Source organism: Sminthopsis crassicaudata, chromosome 3, assembly GCF_048593235.1.
Source record: "Sminthopsis crassicaudata isolate SCR6 chromosome 3, ASM4859323v1, whole genome shotgun sequence".
NCBI lineage: Eukaryota > Metazoa > Chordata > Mammalia > Dasyuromorphia > Dasyuridae > Sminthopsis > Sminthopsis crassicaudata.
In genome coordinates, this window is record NC_133619.1 from 256,644,304 (window position 1) to 256,658,985 (window position 14,682).

General features: G+C 34.5%; 1 protein-coding gene across 1 annotated transcript in view; it reads right to left on the bottom strand.

Moving 5' to 3' along the window:
* GRIK1 (glutamate ionotropic receptor kainate type subunit 1) overlaps positions 1 to 10,932 on the bottom strand; it is a 99,122-nt gene extending 88,190 nt beyond the window's left edge. Inside the window, exon 1 of the mRNA XM_074300518.1 lies at positions 10,588 to 10,932. Within this exon, the coding sequence (XP_074156619.1) occupies positions 10,588 to 10,714 (127 nt within the window). The 5' untranslated portion in view covers positions 10,715 to 10,932. The remainder of the gene's footprint in view (positions 1 to 10,587) is intronic.
* Positions 10,933 to 14,682: the final 3,750 nt, after the last annotated feature.

Here is a 14,682-nt window from a genome sequence, read left to right on the forward strand (position 1 = left end):
CTACTGGGTCTGTATCCCAAAGAGATCATAAAAAAGGGAAAAGGACTCACATGTGCAAAAATATCTGTAGCAGCTCTATTTGTAGTATCAAGGAACTGGAAATTGCCCCTCAGTTGGAGAATGGCTGAATAAGTAATGGTATATGAATGTAATTGAATATTATTGTTCTATAAGAAACGGTCAGCAGGATGATTTCAGAAAAGTCTGGAAAGACTTACATGAATGATGCTAAATGAAGTAACTAGAACCAATATAACTTTGTATACAACAAGAAGATTATGTGATGATCAACTGTGATTTACATAGCTCTTTTCACTAATGAGGTGATTTAAGACAATTCCAATAAACTTGTGATGAAAAGAACCATCTACATGAAGAGAGAGAACTGTGGAGATTAAGTGTGGATTAAAGCATAGTATTTTCACCTTTTGTTGTTGATTTGTTGGGTTTTTTTTTCTTTCACCTTTTGATCTGATTTTTCTTGCATAGCATGATGAAAATGGAAATATGTTTAGAAGAATGGCACGCAGCTAACCTATATTGAATTGTCTGCTCTCTATAAGAAGGGAGTGGTGGGGAAAGGAAAGAGAAAAAACTAGAACATAAGATTTTTCAAAGATGAATGTTGAAAACTATCTTTGTATATATTTGGAAAAATAAAAAGCTATTAAAATTTTTAAAAAAGAATAGTTCTCTGAATTATCATGAAGCCACTAGCAAAAAATGGCATTGCTATAGTCTGAGAACTGATAAACATGAGTTTCTATGTCTAGGAAAAGTTTTGGGGACGATTTCAGTACAAACTAGCTGGATGCTCCTAACTGTATTTCTCCATTCTGCTATTTACTTTCTGAAAAGGAATATTCCCACTTAATCAATCCTGAGCCTTGCTTTTAATATCCTTTGAAAACAAGATTGACTATGAAATATGGCTCATACCTGGAATCAAACATAGCTAAGAGAGATTTTTTTCTCTCTTATTGTATGTGACTGTTAGGTTCAAATCAAAAGAAAGGGGGAGATGTAAGATTCCTTACTAGGTGCTAAGTCTGTACTTAACAAATTCTCTAGCTCAGAGTTCACACCTTTAGTTCAAACCTTTAAAAGAGTTTACACCTTTAAAAAGAGCTAGCTCATTGGTTGTAAAGGAGTTCCCACAAGCCCCTGGGAGTACCCACAAGTCCATTCTCTGGGAGGATAAAAGGAGCCAACATTGAGTGGGCAGGGAGTGTCTGGAAGAGTCAGTCTGGAAGGAGTCTGGATTGGGTCAAGGACAAGACTTCCCAGGAGAACTTCAGGGAAGCTGGAGGAGATTCAGACTCCGTCTGCATTTTGGGATTATTGAACTGGAACTAAAGCCAAGCTTGCCTCCCCAAAGAGATCTGCACCCAGAGAATGATTGTATTCTAGAGACAACAGGACACATGTGACATAGTTATAATGAGGTGTCTTTTTTACCTTTTACAGCAAATTTCTATAAACAAGAAGGTTTTTTTTTTAAGTACAGTATTAAATCTATTAAATAATAGATTGATACCAAAACATCTCTGAATTACTATAATAAAATGTGCAATATAATTTTAACCTATATTTGTGATCAAATTATAATATATGGACGATATCCTCCTAAAGGAGAAATGATTAATCAAAGTAAAAAGACAAAGATATAATGCCTAAGTTTTCTAATTAAGTGAAAAAAATTAATTTTGAAGAAAAATAACAGTATCAGAGTGTTTTCTCTAAGAACTATAAATAGATGTATATGATTGCCTTCCAAAGTTTTTTTTATTTTCCCCCCCTCCCCCCGAGGCTGGGGTTAAGTGACTTGCTAGGGTCACACAGTTAGAAAGTGTTAAGTGTCTGAGATCAAACTTGAACTTGGGTCCTCCTGAATTCAAGGCTGGTGCTCTATCCACTGCGCCACCTAGCTGCCCCCCAAAGTTTATTTATCATGGAAATTCAAACTTTGAGCATATTTTTGTAAAAAACCCTTAAATAAAACATGCAATTACATAAATTATATGGATAATGGTAAAGAAAGTGAAATTATTTCCCCATTAATAAAGCATCTGTCCGACAATTTTAAAAACAGAAGAGTTCATTTTATGGTTAGACTCTCATAAATTTTTAAAAGATTCTTATATCAGATATAGGATTTAGATAAGTACAGAAATAGCAAACGGCACATAAAATGAAATTCTCTGAAGTTTCAATATTGAAGAACCAAATTTAAGTGAGTGTACTAAATTATATTGTCAGAATTATCTAGGAATCTCTGGATTTGAAACCAGAGAAGCAGAATCCCCTTTAAAGCTATCCTGAGAATAAAGTCTCAAGAAAAAAATATCTAAGGACCAGATAACTACATGAGACATCTGGGACTCAAAATTGTCGATTACATGGCCATTGAGAATGAGTTATTAGAATACAAGGAGACTTTATGTTAGTATTGATGATAACTATTGCAGTGCTTTGGTCTTTTAAGAGGTTTATGTTTAAGTTTTCTTGATTACCTCTGTAACAGGTAAATCTCCCTTCTTAAAAGTAATCCTTTGTGAGATTTCTAAGTAATTTGTTCTGAACTTGACTTAATGTAATTATGCAGTTAGGGAAATTGTGAAAAAAACAAACAAACAAAAAAACCACTTTATTGCATTGTGGCCAGGAAACTGGACCATTTCTATGTCTTGTTTATAGACTTTTAACTAAGGACATATGTTATGCTAACCGGAAATTCACATTCAAAGACTGATGCAAGGAGTTTTCTCTAAAGGCTCCTGCCATATGTTTCTAACCACTCCTACAGATGTCAAGCTTATGGGTTTGGACTCCTGGATCAACCGAAGAAAGGCCCTGCTCTTGAGTGGATGGCAGTGCTTTTCAAGGACTTCAAGGTTCATCTACTATGAACCCAGAAGCAGGAAACATCCAGATGTTAGTTTCCAAGATTTTGGATGAGGGCTGGATACAATGTCCTAAGTTTTTTTTTTTTGTTTGTTTTTTTTCTTCTTCTCTTTTGTTCTGTCCCCAACCACCAATGTCCTGATTTTCTCCCTTTACATTTTTGGCCTTCTCTCTTTTCTGCTTGTAAACAAACATTGCCTAGCAATGATACCTGGGACACATTTCCTCAATAGACCCCCTTAAGTAACTGATGTGCTGGGATAAAATGTTTGTCCTGACCCAACTGACCACTTGTGGCATCTGCCTTTCCTTTATTGGGTAGGAGGGAAGCAGCTCATTCAGACCCCTTCCCTTTGGCCCAAAGGAACAAATGTCAAGTTATTAGAAGGCTTTTTTTTTTTTTTTTTTTTTTTAAACAGAGCTAAGCCCCAGTAAGCAAGCTGTGCTCTGAGCTTGCTATAACAAAAAAGCTGTGTACTCATCCTTTGAATTACTTCAGCCATTGCAAAATCTGAGAATTGTTTCATATTATTGTATTGTTTTGACCTACATGAGGTATTATCTAAGCTTGGATAAGCACCTCTGCAATATCCATGTTCTAGTTTAGAACTCCTGCTATGAATCAAACATATCACATTTTTGATGTTACCCCTTATTGTTAGGAATTACAGCCCACTGTGCAACTATTGATAAAATTATTGATATTTGGCTACACTAAAGTGGGGCCCCTCACACCAAAGATGGATCTCCAACACATTTGTCCTTGCTTGCAAGCCATTTCCCACACTTAGAAATTAATTTTTTTTTAGATTATACATGTATAATCATTTAAATATTAGTCATGTTGTGAAAGAAAAATCAGACAAAAGGAAAAAAAGCCATGAGAAAAAAAAAAAGCAAACAACAAAAAAGTGAAAATAGTATGTATCCTTCAATCCTATTTAGTATTCATAGTTCTCTCTCTGGATGCAGATATCATAGAAAGTAAAATTCTGTTTGATTCCTGATTCTACTGTCTTTAAAAGCCTGCTCTGTTCAGTTCTGGACATACACAAGTTAGAGGTCAGTTCAATCTGGTTGACAAGATTAAAAACAATGCAGTTGTCTTTCAAAGGACAACCTGTTTTAGATAAGACCACTTTTTTTTTTTTTTTTGATTGAGGCAATTGAGTTAAGTGACTTGCCCAAGGTCACACAGCTAGGATGTATTAAGTGTTTAAGGTCAAACTTGAACTCAGGTCCTCCTGACTTCAAGGCTGGTGCTCTATCCACTGCACCATCTAGCTTCTCAGGACAACCAATTTTTAATTACAATGGATCAAACCATCAGCTTTAACAGATATTATATCTATTTATTATATTATATTATGTTATGTTATATTTCTTTTTCAATAGCAATTTAAGACTTTCTACCATAGACCATCAGATATTTGGGAAGAGGGTCTCAATATTATTAATCCATCAAAATGCTACAAAATTTCCTTGGTTCCCAATTTCCTTCACACAGATCTTCATAATTTCAGGTTTGCTACTCTATCCACTGCTTCAGAACAGTGTATAGAAAGCAAAGGAAAAGAATGTAGCATTAAGGAATTGTTAAAAAAAAAAAAAAAAACATATGAATGCTTGAGAGGTTAAGATGGGGACTGAAAAAAAGGCCTTAGATTTATTGATATAAAGTTTATATGGGATGGTTGGAGTTCACATGGAAAGACTCTTTAAAAAATGTATATTTCCCTTTTTAAAAGGTATCTCACTAGTAAACTGGATGAGGAAGGAATGACAGACAATAACAGGGCTAGATGTCAAAATTCACACTATAGATAAATTCCCTCTAACCTGCAAAACAAGTTAGAAATTTGAAGAATGTCTCCCTATAGCCAATTTATTGTGAGAGCTCCATAACAACGTGGGTTTCCTTTTTCCATGTTTGACTTCGTTTTGTCTCAGGGGTTTACAGAACTAGATATATACATTGTTGTGTATTTTACATACATATTCATATATACAATTTTGTTGTTTAGTTGTCTTCACCTGTGTCTGAGTTTTCATTTGAAGTTTTCTTCTTAAAGATATTGAAGTAGCTTGTTATTTCCTTCTCCAGCATAATTATCAGATCAGGAAATAAGCAAAAAGGGTTAAGTGATTTGTCCAGGCTCACACAGCTAGCAGATGCCTGAAATCCCAATTGAACTCAAGAAGATAGGCCTTCTAGACTACAGACCTGGCTTTCTAATCCACTATGCAACCATTTTGTAAAATACTCCTTTATGACATTACTTTTATTGTTGTTTTCTATTCAATTCTTATATTATTATTATTTAATAATTCATATGTATTACATATATATTATTTGCATTCTATCCAAAAATTTTGAAGGGGAGAAATTTTTATATTTCTTTGTATTTTGTATAATAGTTAGTATATACCTAGTATATAATGTTTCCATAACTGTGCAGAGCAGCTAAGTGGTGCAGTGGATAGAACAACAGCCCTGAAATCAGGAGGACCTGAGTTCAAATGTGGTCTCAGATATTTAACATTTCCTAGCTATGTGACCCTGGGCAAGTCACTTAATCCCAATTGCCTCAGGAAAAAAAAAAAAAAAAAGTAACTCTGCATAGGCCAAACATCAAAACAGAGAAGAGCCATTCTCATTCACAGTTTGTTAAGGAAACAAGGAAAAACTGGAACTTTGGGGACATCACAAGAGCTTTAAAAATAGGTGGTTAGCATTTGAACTGCTGGATCAACTATTCGCCAGAGAAAGAACTTATAGTCACCAGATATTTATACTGTCTATTATAGAAAAGAAATCTTAATGGAACTATACTTTTTTTTTTTAATTTTTGCCTTTACTACTTTTGATGCAAGTTGAATTATCCAGAAAATGCCCTATAATTATATATATTGGAAAGTTCTCTAGAACTGAGGTGTTGAACTCATGATCCATATGGCCTACAAAATTCCTAAATGTGTCCCTCACCAGATAAAAATGTAATTTGGAAATGTTTAATAAAATAAATACAAATACAATTGTTCAATCATTTCAGTTGTGGCCAACTCTTTGTGACCCCATTTGGTGCTTTCTTGGCAATGATACTGAAGTGGTTTGTCATTTCCTTCGCTAGCTCATTTTTAACAGATGAGGAAACTGAAGCAAACAGGATTAATTGACTTGTCATGGGCTATACAGCGAGTAAATATCTGAGACCATATTTGACTCAAATCTTCCTGTCTCTGGGTCTGGTACTCTATCCACTGTGCTACTTAGGTGCCCCAAAATAGAATTAAACATGGATACTGTTAATTTGTGATTTTCTAAGGCAATACTTGTTCCACAAAGATCTGTCTCTATTTGCATTTGACACTAGTCCATTTGATACTAGAAGATCAGAAGAATAGAAGACCCAAAAAAAGAATAATCAACATATTACAGTTCAAATCATAAATCTGACCATAATCTCTGAAAAGCAATAAATCTTTATTAAGTGCTTGCTGTATGCCAGGTATTGTGCTAAATGCTGGGGATAGAAAAAGAGGCAAGAGACATTCCATGCTTCAAGGAGTCTATAATCTAACGAGGGAGACAATATGTAAACAATTATATACAAAGCAAACTACTTATCATTTAAATAGAAAATAATTAAGGAACCAAAGATACTAGAATTAACAGGGGTTTAAAAAGGCTTCCTAGAAAAAATAAGATTCCTATTTGGAAATAAAGGAAACAAAGGAGGTCAACAGTCAGAGTTTAGGAGAGCTTTCTAACCATGGAGGATAATTAAGAAAAATGCCTAGACCCAAGTGATAAAGTTTTTTTGCTCATGGAATAGCCGGGAGGCCAATACATGGTGGGGAATAAGAAGTAAGAAAATTGGAAAGTTAAGGGGCACAGAATTATAAAAATCAGGGGCAGCTAGGTGGCACAGTAGATAGAGCACCAGCCCTAAAGTCAGGAGGACCTGAGTTCAAATCTGATCTTAAACAAGTAACACTTCCTATCTGTGTGACCCTGGGCAAGACACAACTCCTATTGCCTCAGCAGCCAAAAGAAAAAAAAATAGAATTATAAAAATCAAACAGAAAAAAAATAGAATTATAAAAATCAAACAGAGTGGCACATGGATTTCCTGACCAACTCACAACTGTCAACTTAAAGTCTTGATGTTTTGAGTCCAGTTAGAGTCCATTAGGAAGTCAATATTACATAGAACTCTGCTCCCTACTCTCTTGCCAGACTTAAAAACTGCTTCTTTTCTGCCCAAACTAAAAACTCTCAAGAATGCCATAGCAGAATCAAGAGCTTAAAGGTCAATGATGAAAATGCTGGAGTGAGATTGCTATTGGAATAAAGAATTTAAATATCAAGGAACTATAGTCAAGATTATATAAGTATTCAAAGCAACTATACTAAGGAAGAGAAAAAACTTGAAATAAGATGTTCCAAATGGCAGAAGATAAATGCTTACAAAGAATATTTTGTACTGTTAAGTTTGAGCATAATCCTACAATGCACAAACATACACACAAAGAGTTTGGACCAGAAATATATTGCCATCAATAATGAGACAGATAGTGATAGGTAAATATTAAAGATAGAGAGAACAGTTTGGTTGCAAAGAATCACAACTAAAATGAAGCTCAACTCTGAAAAATGGATCATAAAGAAGCTTTCAAGTGGAAAGAAATAAATGTTGTTCACTGACTGAAGAAAGACAGTGAAAGAACTAATGTTTGGGATCTGGGAGATGTGAATAAAAAATTAAATAGTAGGGTAGAAACAGATTTCAGTGTTTAGTGTGGTTCACATTCTTTTTCTTTTGTGCCTCCTTTTGGAGGAAAACAGGAAGATAGATGAAGGGGAATTCACAATTTATAAACATACCTATAAATATAGATGGGATAAACTAACTTACAATATGGACATTGTTAGCAGATATCAATTTCTAAGAAACACCTTTGAAATATAAAGATTTATAAAATAGTAAAATGAAAAGCTTTAACAAAATGCATTATACCTGAGGTAGACTTAATAAAGCAGAAGTAGCAATCCCCATCTCAGAAACAGAAAAAGTAAAGATAGATTTGGTCAAAAGACATAAATGCTGAAAACATAGTATGTGTGAAGATAATAAAATAAAACCAATTTTGCATACACTGAAGTATGTGTGTTTTAAATACAAGCTAATGAAATTTCATAGAGCAAAAGTAAGTAAAAGTAAAGTGAGTCTGAGACTTAGAAAAATATAATGAAAAGTTAAATAGGAAAGAAATTATCTGATAGTCTGAATTATGCAAACTATTTTTTCCATTAAAGTTTTACCTTTAATTGTATTGCATTTTCTAAATGACATAATAATAAAACTAAATATAAAACAGAGTACATTTGTTTTTTCTACTTTTACATGAACCCATAACTAGGACATTTTAATGACTGATATTCTAGCTAATTTCTTAAAAACCATTAGTTGAGGGGCAGCTAGGTGGCACAGTGGATAGAGCACCAGCCTTGAATTCAGGAGGACTCGAGTTCAAATGTGATCTCAGACACTTAACACTTCCTAGCTGTGTGACCTTGGGCAAGTCACTTAACCTCAGCCTCGGGGAGGGGGGAAACAACATTAATTGACTCTAAAATGTCAGTGCAAAACTGGTCTATAACATATATATATATAATAAAACCCATTGAAATTTAAATATGTAGATTTAAATTTCAATAGTTTTTATTTTTCCAATTACCTGTAAAGATAGTTTAGAACATTCATTTTTACAAGATTTCAAGTTCCAAATGTTTTTCTCCCTCCCTTACCTCACCCCTCTCCAAGAGAGCAAGGATCTAATATACATTATACATATACAATCATTTTAAATACCTTTCTATATTAGTCGTGTTGTGGAAAAAAAATCCAAACAAAAGGGGAAAACCATGAGGGGAAAAAAAAAAAGCAAAAGGGAAAAAAAAACAGGAATAGTATACTTCCATCCATATTCAGTCTCCATAGTTCTCTCTCTGGATGTGTATGGCATTTTCTATCCCAAGACTATTAGAAGTGTCTTGGATCACTGCATCATTGAGAAGAGCCAAGTATATCATAGTTGAACACATAATCTTGCTGTATAACATATACTTTTTCCTCCCTTTAATCTTGTAGTCCTGATAAAGTTGGGATAAAATAGAACAAACTAAATCTTAAAGAAAAACTAAATATTAGCTTTAATAAACTTTTATTTTCCCGAAATGAAGACAGTCTATGAAGTAAAACTAGTTGCTGAATCTTCCTGGGTACCATTAAGATTAAGGAGAGAAATTTTCCATTCTGCAGTTTTAAACCTTCCTTCAGATACTGAGAAATGTTTAGTTTAACTAATATATCTGCAAAGGAATGTCTATTTTTCAGTTTCAGAAAAGGGCAAAAAGTGGAAGTGTGAAGAGGCCTACAGAAAATTAATTTTATCTCAGTGATGAAACCTTTTGCTGATATTCTGCTGGGATGTAAAAGGACAAGATGAAAAGTACATTTTTAGCTGAGACTTTTGATATACCAGATTTGTATTTTAATTCTACATATATGCATACCAGGGCAAATGAAAAATGTTTATTTTCTGGAATGAGAACAGAATAATTTTGTCAGGGAAGAAGCTGTTGTTGATTAAAGGGAATAGTTGCTAAAAAAACAAAAACAAATAACTGGTCAAGAAGGGAAGATCAATAAGGGAAAATAACTCATTTATTTTTGAAATCCAGTAAATTCTGGGACTGCACAAATTTTGCCTTTTTTGTTATGCAAATAAGATACTTATATCCACAGACTAACAGATTTTTAGAGTAGGAGGGTAAGAGATACCACTGTACCTCCCCTCTTATCCTTCATCTCCTCCAGCCCCAGTCATCATTCCTCCTTGATTCTTTAGGCGAATGATTCTGTTCACAGTGTTTTCTGCTCCCTCCCCATTCATTCAAATCCGTTATAGTGGCATTCAGAAAAAATTCCAGGAATTTATAGGCAAAGGTTTGAAGAACAAGTGGGAAACTTTTAGCAATTGATTTTTCTTCATTTCTGTCAGTTCCCTAAAGCCTACTGCTAACGATGAAGACATAGCAAATGCTCATATGCAATTTGATATCCCTAATAAACTCATTTTCCACAGTACAAAACCCAACTTGGAAATCAAAACTAGCCAGTCAATATTGTACCGACTTCAAGAGCACTAATGGTCTTGCTCCTATTTAAAAGCTGGGCGGGCAAGAGCCTGCATATTCCCAGAGCAGGGAAAGTGAGCAAGTATCGACATTGTAGACAGCTGCTGTTTTTGAAGAGTAGAAAGAATAGTTCTAAACACACACGCAGGCAAATTCACTCACCATAGTCACCTACTTTTACTTCTCTAGGGGAGCATCAACCTTGGGAAGAAGAAAAACCCAAAATTGTGTCTGCCAGGCCATCCACGGCCCAAACAAAAATCCTTTCCCTGCTAAACCTTACTGTAACAATTAAACTCCTCTGTGAAGCAAGCTTGCAACATGGATAATCCCCTTTTCAGGAGCTCTAAGATCTTTTTCTCCCACGTTACACACACTTAGAATTGCGAACTCTCTGTCCCATACACTTTGCTAAATCCCATTCTGAGCCCAACTATATGCCCTGAGGGTCCCGGAGAGCTTTCTTCACCTCTACTTACCAAATCTGATTACTTGCTGCGAAGTCCTAAGGATGCATATGTCTAGAGAGCAAAAGAAACAGAAGAGTCCCCAGCGGAAAAACTTGCTCCTGAGACTAGAGCCGACAAGAAGTGTGATGTTCTCCATCTTTTCCTCTCCTTAATGTATTTCCAAAGGTTGCCGCTTCCTAGAGCTCAGAAGTTGGTGCTTAATCCAATAGGATCCCTCTTCATTTTCCTAGGGGGTTTCTTTCTCTGTGCCCTGCTTCTCTGTCTCTATACCAGGAAAGAGAGTGATAAATATAGAACTGCAGGTGAGAGAGTGGCAGGCAGTTGCTGTTGTGTTCTGGAATTGTCACTTTTCTTTATGCCATCACCACCTCTTTCATCAGAAGCAGATTTAGAAAAATCGAAGCTCTTTTTGAACTTGTGGGTAAAGGAATTTTGGTAGTGAAAGTTAATGCCCTAAATAACTGAAATATCTCCTTCATTTGTTCTTTGGTCAAATGCAAAAGTGGGAAAGGTGGCAAGAAAAAGGAGATAAAGCAGGGAGAGAACAGCAGAAAAAGCAGAATAGACAGCGTATGCATTTTTCCAGAGGTTCTGAGCAGTTAAGAAGTAGGATTTCCAGTAGATTAAATAGGATTAGAGATATCCTTGCCACTCTCATTCCTTCTCCCTGTCTCACTCTTTCTTTACTATATGCTCTTCTTGCTCTCAGAACACCCTCTACATCCAACACAGGTTGGAAATCTAAATTAAATCCCTATATCCTAATGATGAAAGCAAATCTCTTCATAGTAGTTCTGAAAGTGGAGGCAGCTCATATAGAAAAGGTTGAAAAGAATAACCTCTTTGGAAATACCTCCAGTGCACTTTTTTTTTTTTTTTTTTTTTTTTTTTTTTTTTTTTTTTTTTTTTAGGCTGGGATTAAGTGACTTGCCCCGGGTCACACAGCTAGGAAGTGTCTGAGAGCAGATTTGAACTCAATTCCTCCTGAATTCGAGGCTGGTGCTTTACCCACTGCGCCGCCTAGCTTCCCCCTCCTCCCCCCCCCAGAATGTTTCAAGAAAGTTCATTCCACTTTTCCTCCTTTCTCCTCCCTCCTCCTCCTTTTCCTTCTTTCTCCTCCTTCTTCTTCATCTTCCTTTCTTCCATCTTCCTTTTTGATTTTTTTTTGCCACCAAGATTACCAAAAATCTTTAACCTCAACAAATATTCCCATAGTCTATGTCTCTTTTTATATGTGTATATGTATGTATGCTTGCATATATGAAGTTTTATTGAAATGTTATATTACATTACATGTACAGATTACTTCTATTTGTGAAACATCACTTGCAGCAACATAAAGCAGTTAAATAAAATAATCATTAGGTTATCTGAACATGCATGCAATATTTCATATCTGTGGAACTTTCAAATCTACTTTTTTTTAATTAACTGAAACCTATTTTCTCTCACCCCATCAATCCTATTGACAAAAAAGTAAAAACAATTTCTTCTAACAAATATGCATAATAAAATATAATAAATTCAAAACAAATCTCTCCATTGGTTGCATATAAAAATAGCATCTCATTCTGAATGCTAAATCCATTTATCAGTTACTCTGTTTTGAATTAAATATTTTATCATAACTCTTCTGGAATCATAATTGATCACTATATTGATCATAGTTCTTACTGCTTGCTTACTTGTTTCAACAGTGTTGTATTCTGATTCAAACCAGTTCATTCTCCATTAGTTTGTAAACTTGCATTTTTATAATATTGCATTATAGTATAAATTCTTCTGGTTCTTCTGACTTAACATTAGTTTGTCTAAATTTTTTCATGTTTTATTGAATTAATTTATTACTATAGAGTACTCTATTACATTAATAGATCACATTTTATTCAGCCATTCAACAATAAAGAACTGTTATAAACATTCATGTACATAAACGACATTTTCCTTGTCTTTGATCTCTTCAACAAAAGCCTAGCTGTGATAAAGCTAGTTTAAAGAATATGCATGATGTGTAAATTTTTGTGAATAATTGCAAATTATTTTCCACTATGGTTGTACCTTTTCACAGGTCCACCAAAAGTATGTCAATGTACTTATTTTCCAACTTTTTTGTCTTCTTTGCCACTTTGATGGATGGGAAGTGAAATCCTATATATGCTTTACTTTGCATTTCTTTATTATTTAACCAATATCTAATTGTTTTAGTGTTTACTACTATATAGTATAGTTTGAAATCTAGCCTTATTAGAACTCCCTCCAATCTCAATGGTAAATGAAGACCAGCTTACCAAAGTAAAAGCTGGATACACATTTTTCTTTTTCTTTTTTTTTTTTTTTAAATAAAAGAACCTGAGTTTAATTCTAGAATGTTACTAATAGCAACTGAGCCTATGATTAGGACTTTCTTTTCTTTTTTTTTTAATAGTTTTTATTTGCCAGATATATTCATGGGTAATTTTACAACATTGACAATTGCCAAACCTTTTGTTCTAATTTTTCACTTCCTTCCCCCCCCACTCCCACCAGATGGCAGGTTGACCAATACACGTTCAATATGTTAAAATATAAATTAAATACAATTTATGTATACATGACCACACAGTTGTTTTGCTGTACAAAAAGAATCAGACTTTGAAATAGTGTACAATTAGCCTGTGAAGGAAATCCAAAATGCAGGAGGACAAAATTAGAGAGATTGGGAATTCTATGTAGTGGTTCATAGTCAAATCCCAGAGTTCTTTCACTGGGTGTAGCTGGTTCCGTTCATTACTACTCTATTGGAACTGATTTGGTTCATCTCATTGTTGAAAATGGCCACATCCATCAGAATTGATCATCATATAGTATTGTTGTTGAAGTATACAACAATCCTGCTCATTTCACTCAGCATCAGTTCATATAAGTCTCTCTAGGCCTTTCTGAAATCATCCTGCTGGTCATTTCTTACAGAACAATAATATTCCATAATGTTCATATACCACAATTTATTCTTCCACTCTCCAATTGATGGGCATCCACTCAGTTTCCAGTTTCTGGCCACTACAAAGAGGGCTGCCACAAACATTCCTGCACATACAGGTCTCTTTCCCTTCTTTAAGATCTCTTTGGGATAAGCCCAGTAGTAACACTGCTGGGTCAAAGGGTATGCACAGTTTGATAACTTTTTGAGCATAGTTCCAAATCATTCTCCAGAATGGCTGGATGTATTCACAATTCCACCAACAATGTATCAGTGTCCCTGTTTTCCCACATCCCCTCCAGCATTCTGCATTATCTTTCCCTGTCATTCCAGTCAATCTGACAGGTATGTAGTAGTATCTGAGTTGTCTTAATTTGCATTTCTCTGATTAATAATGACTTGGAGCATCTTTTCATGTGGCTAGAAATAGCTTCAATTTCTTCATCTGAGAATTGTCTGTTCATATCCTGTGATCATTTATCAATTGGAGAATGGCTTGATTTCTTATAAATTAGAGTCAATTCTCTATATATTTTGGAAATGAGGCCTTTATCAGAACCTTCGACTGTAAAAATGTTTTCCCAGTTTATTGTTTCCCTTCTAATCTTATCTGCATTAGTTTTGTTTGTACAAAAACTTTTCAATTTGATATAATCAAAGTTTTCTACTTTGTGGATACATATTTTTCTAGAATGACTGCAATGAAGAGGAGTGCCAAGAGGCTGGTATAGGTTTTGTAATCAAAACTAATCTAGTCTACCAAAAGGAGTAAATGACAATTTCATTATTATTTGCAGGAATGTGACATCACCATCATTAGTGCATATGCTTCCATCATGACAAACTCTGATAAGGTCAAATAAAAACCTTCATCATCAATGTGCTGAAAGAGGACAAGCTTACAATTCTGGATGATTGTAATATCAATATAGGCATAGACATAACAGGAAGTCATTGGGAGCAATAGAGTCACAAACAGCAAAAGCAACGATAACTTCCCAAGTTACTTGTCCATCTAATAACCTTCTCATTATCCACACTGTCTTCCATTTACACAATAAAATTTCATGTATGTACCCTTGCAGCAAACATTGGCTTTTAACAGACATGATGTGAGGAAGTAGTTCAATATTAGACTGAATGTA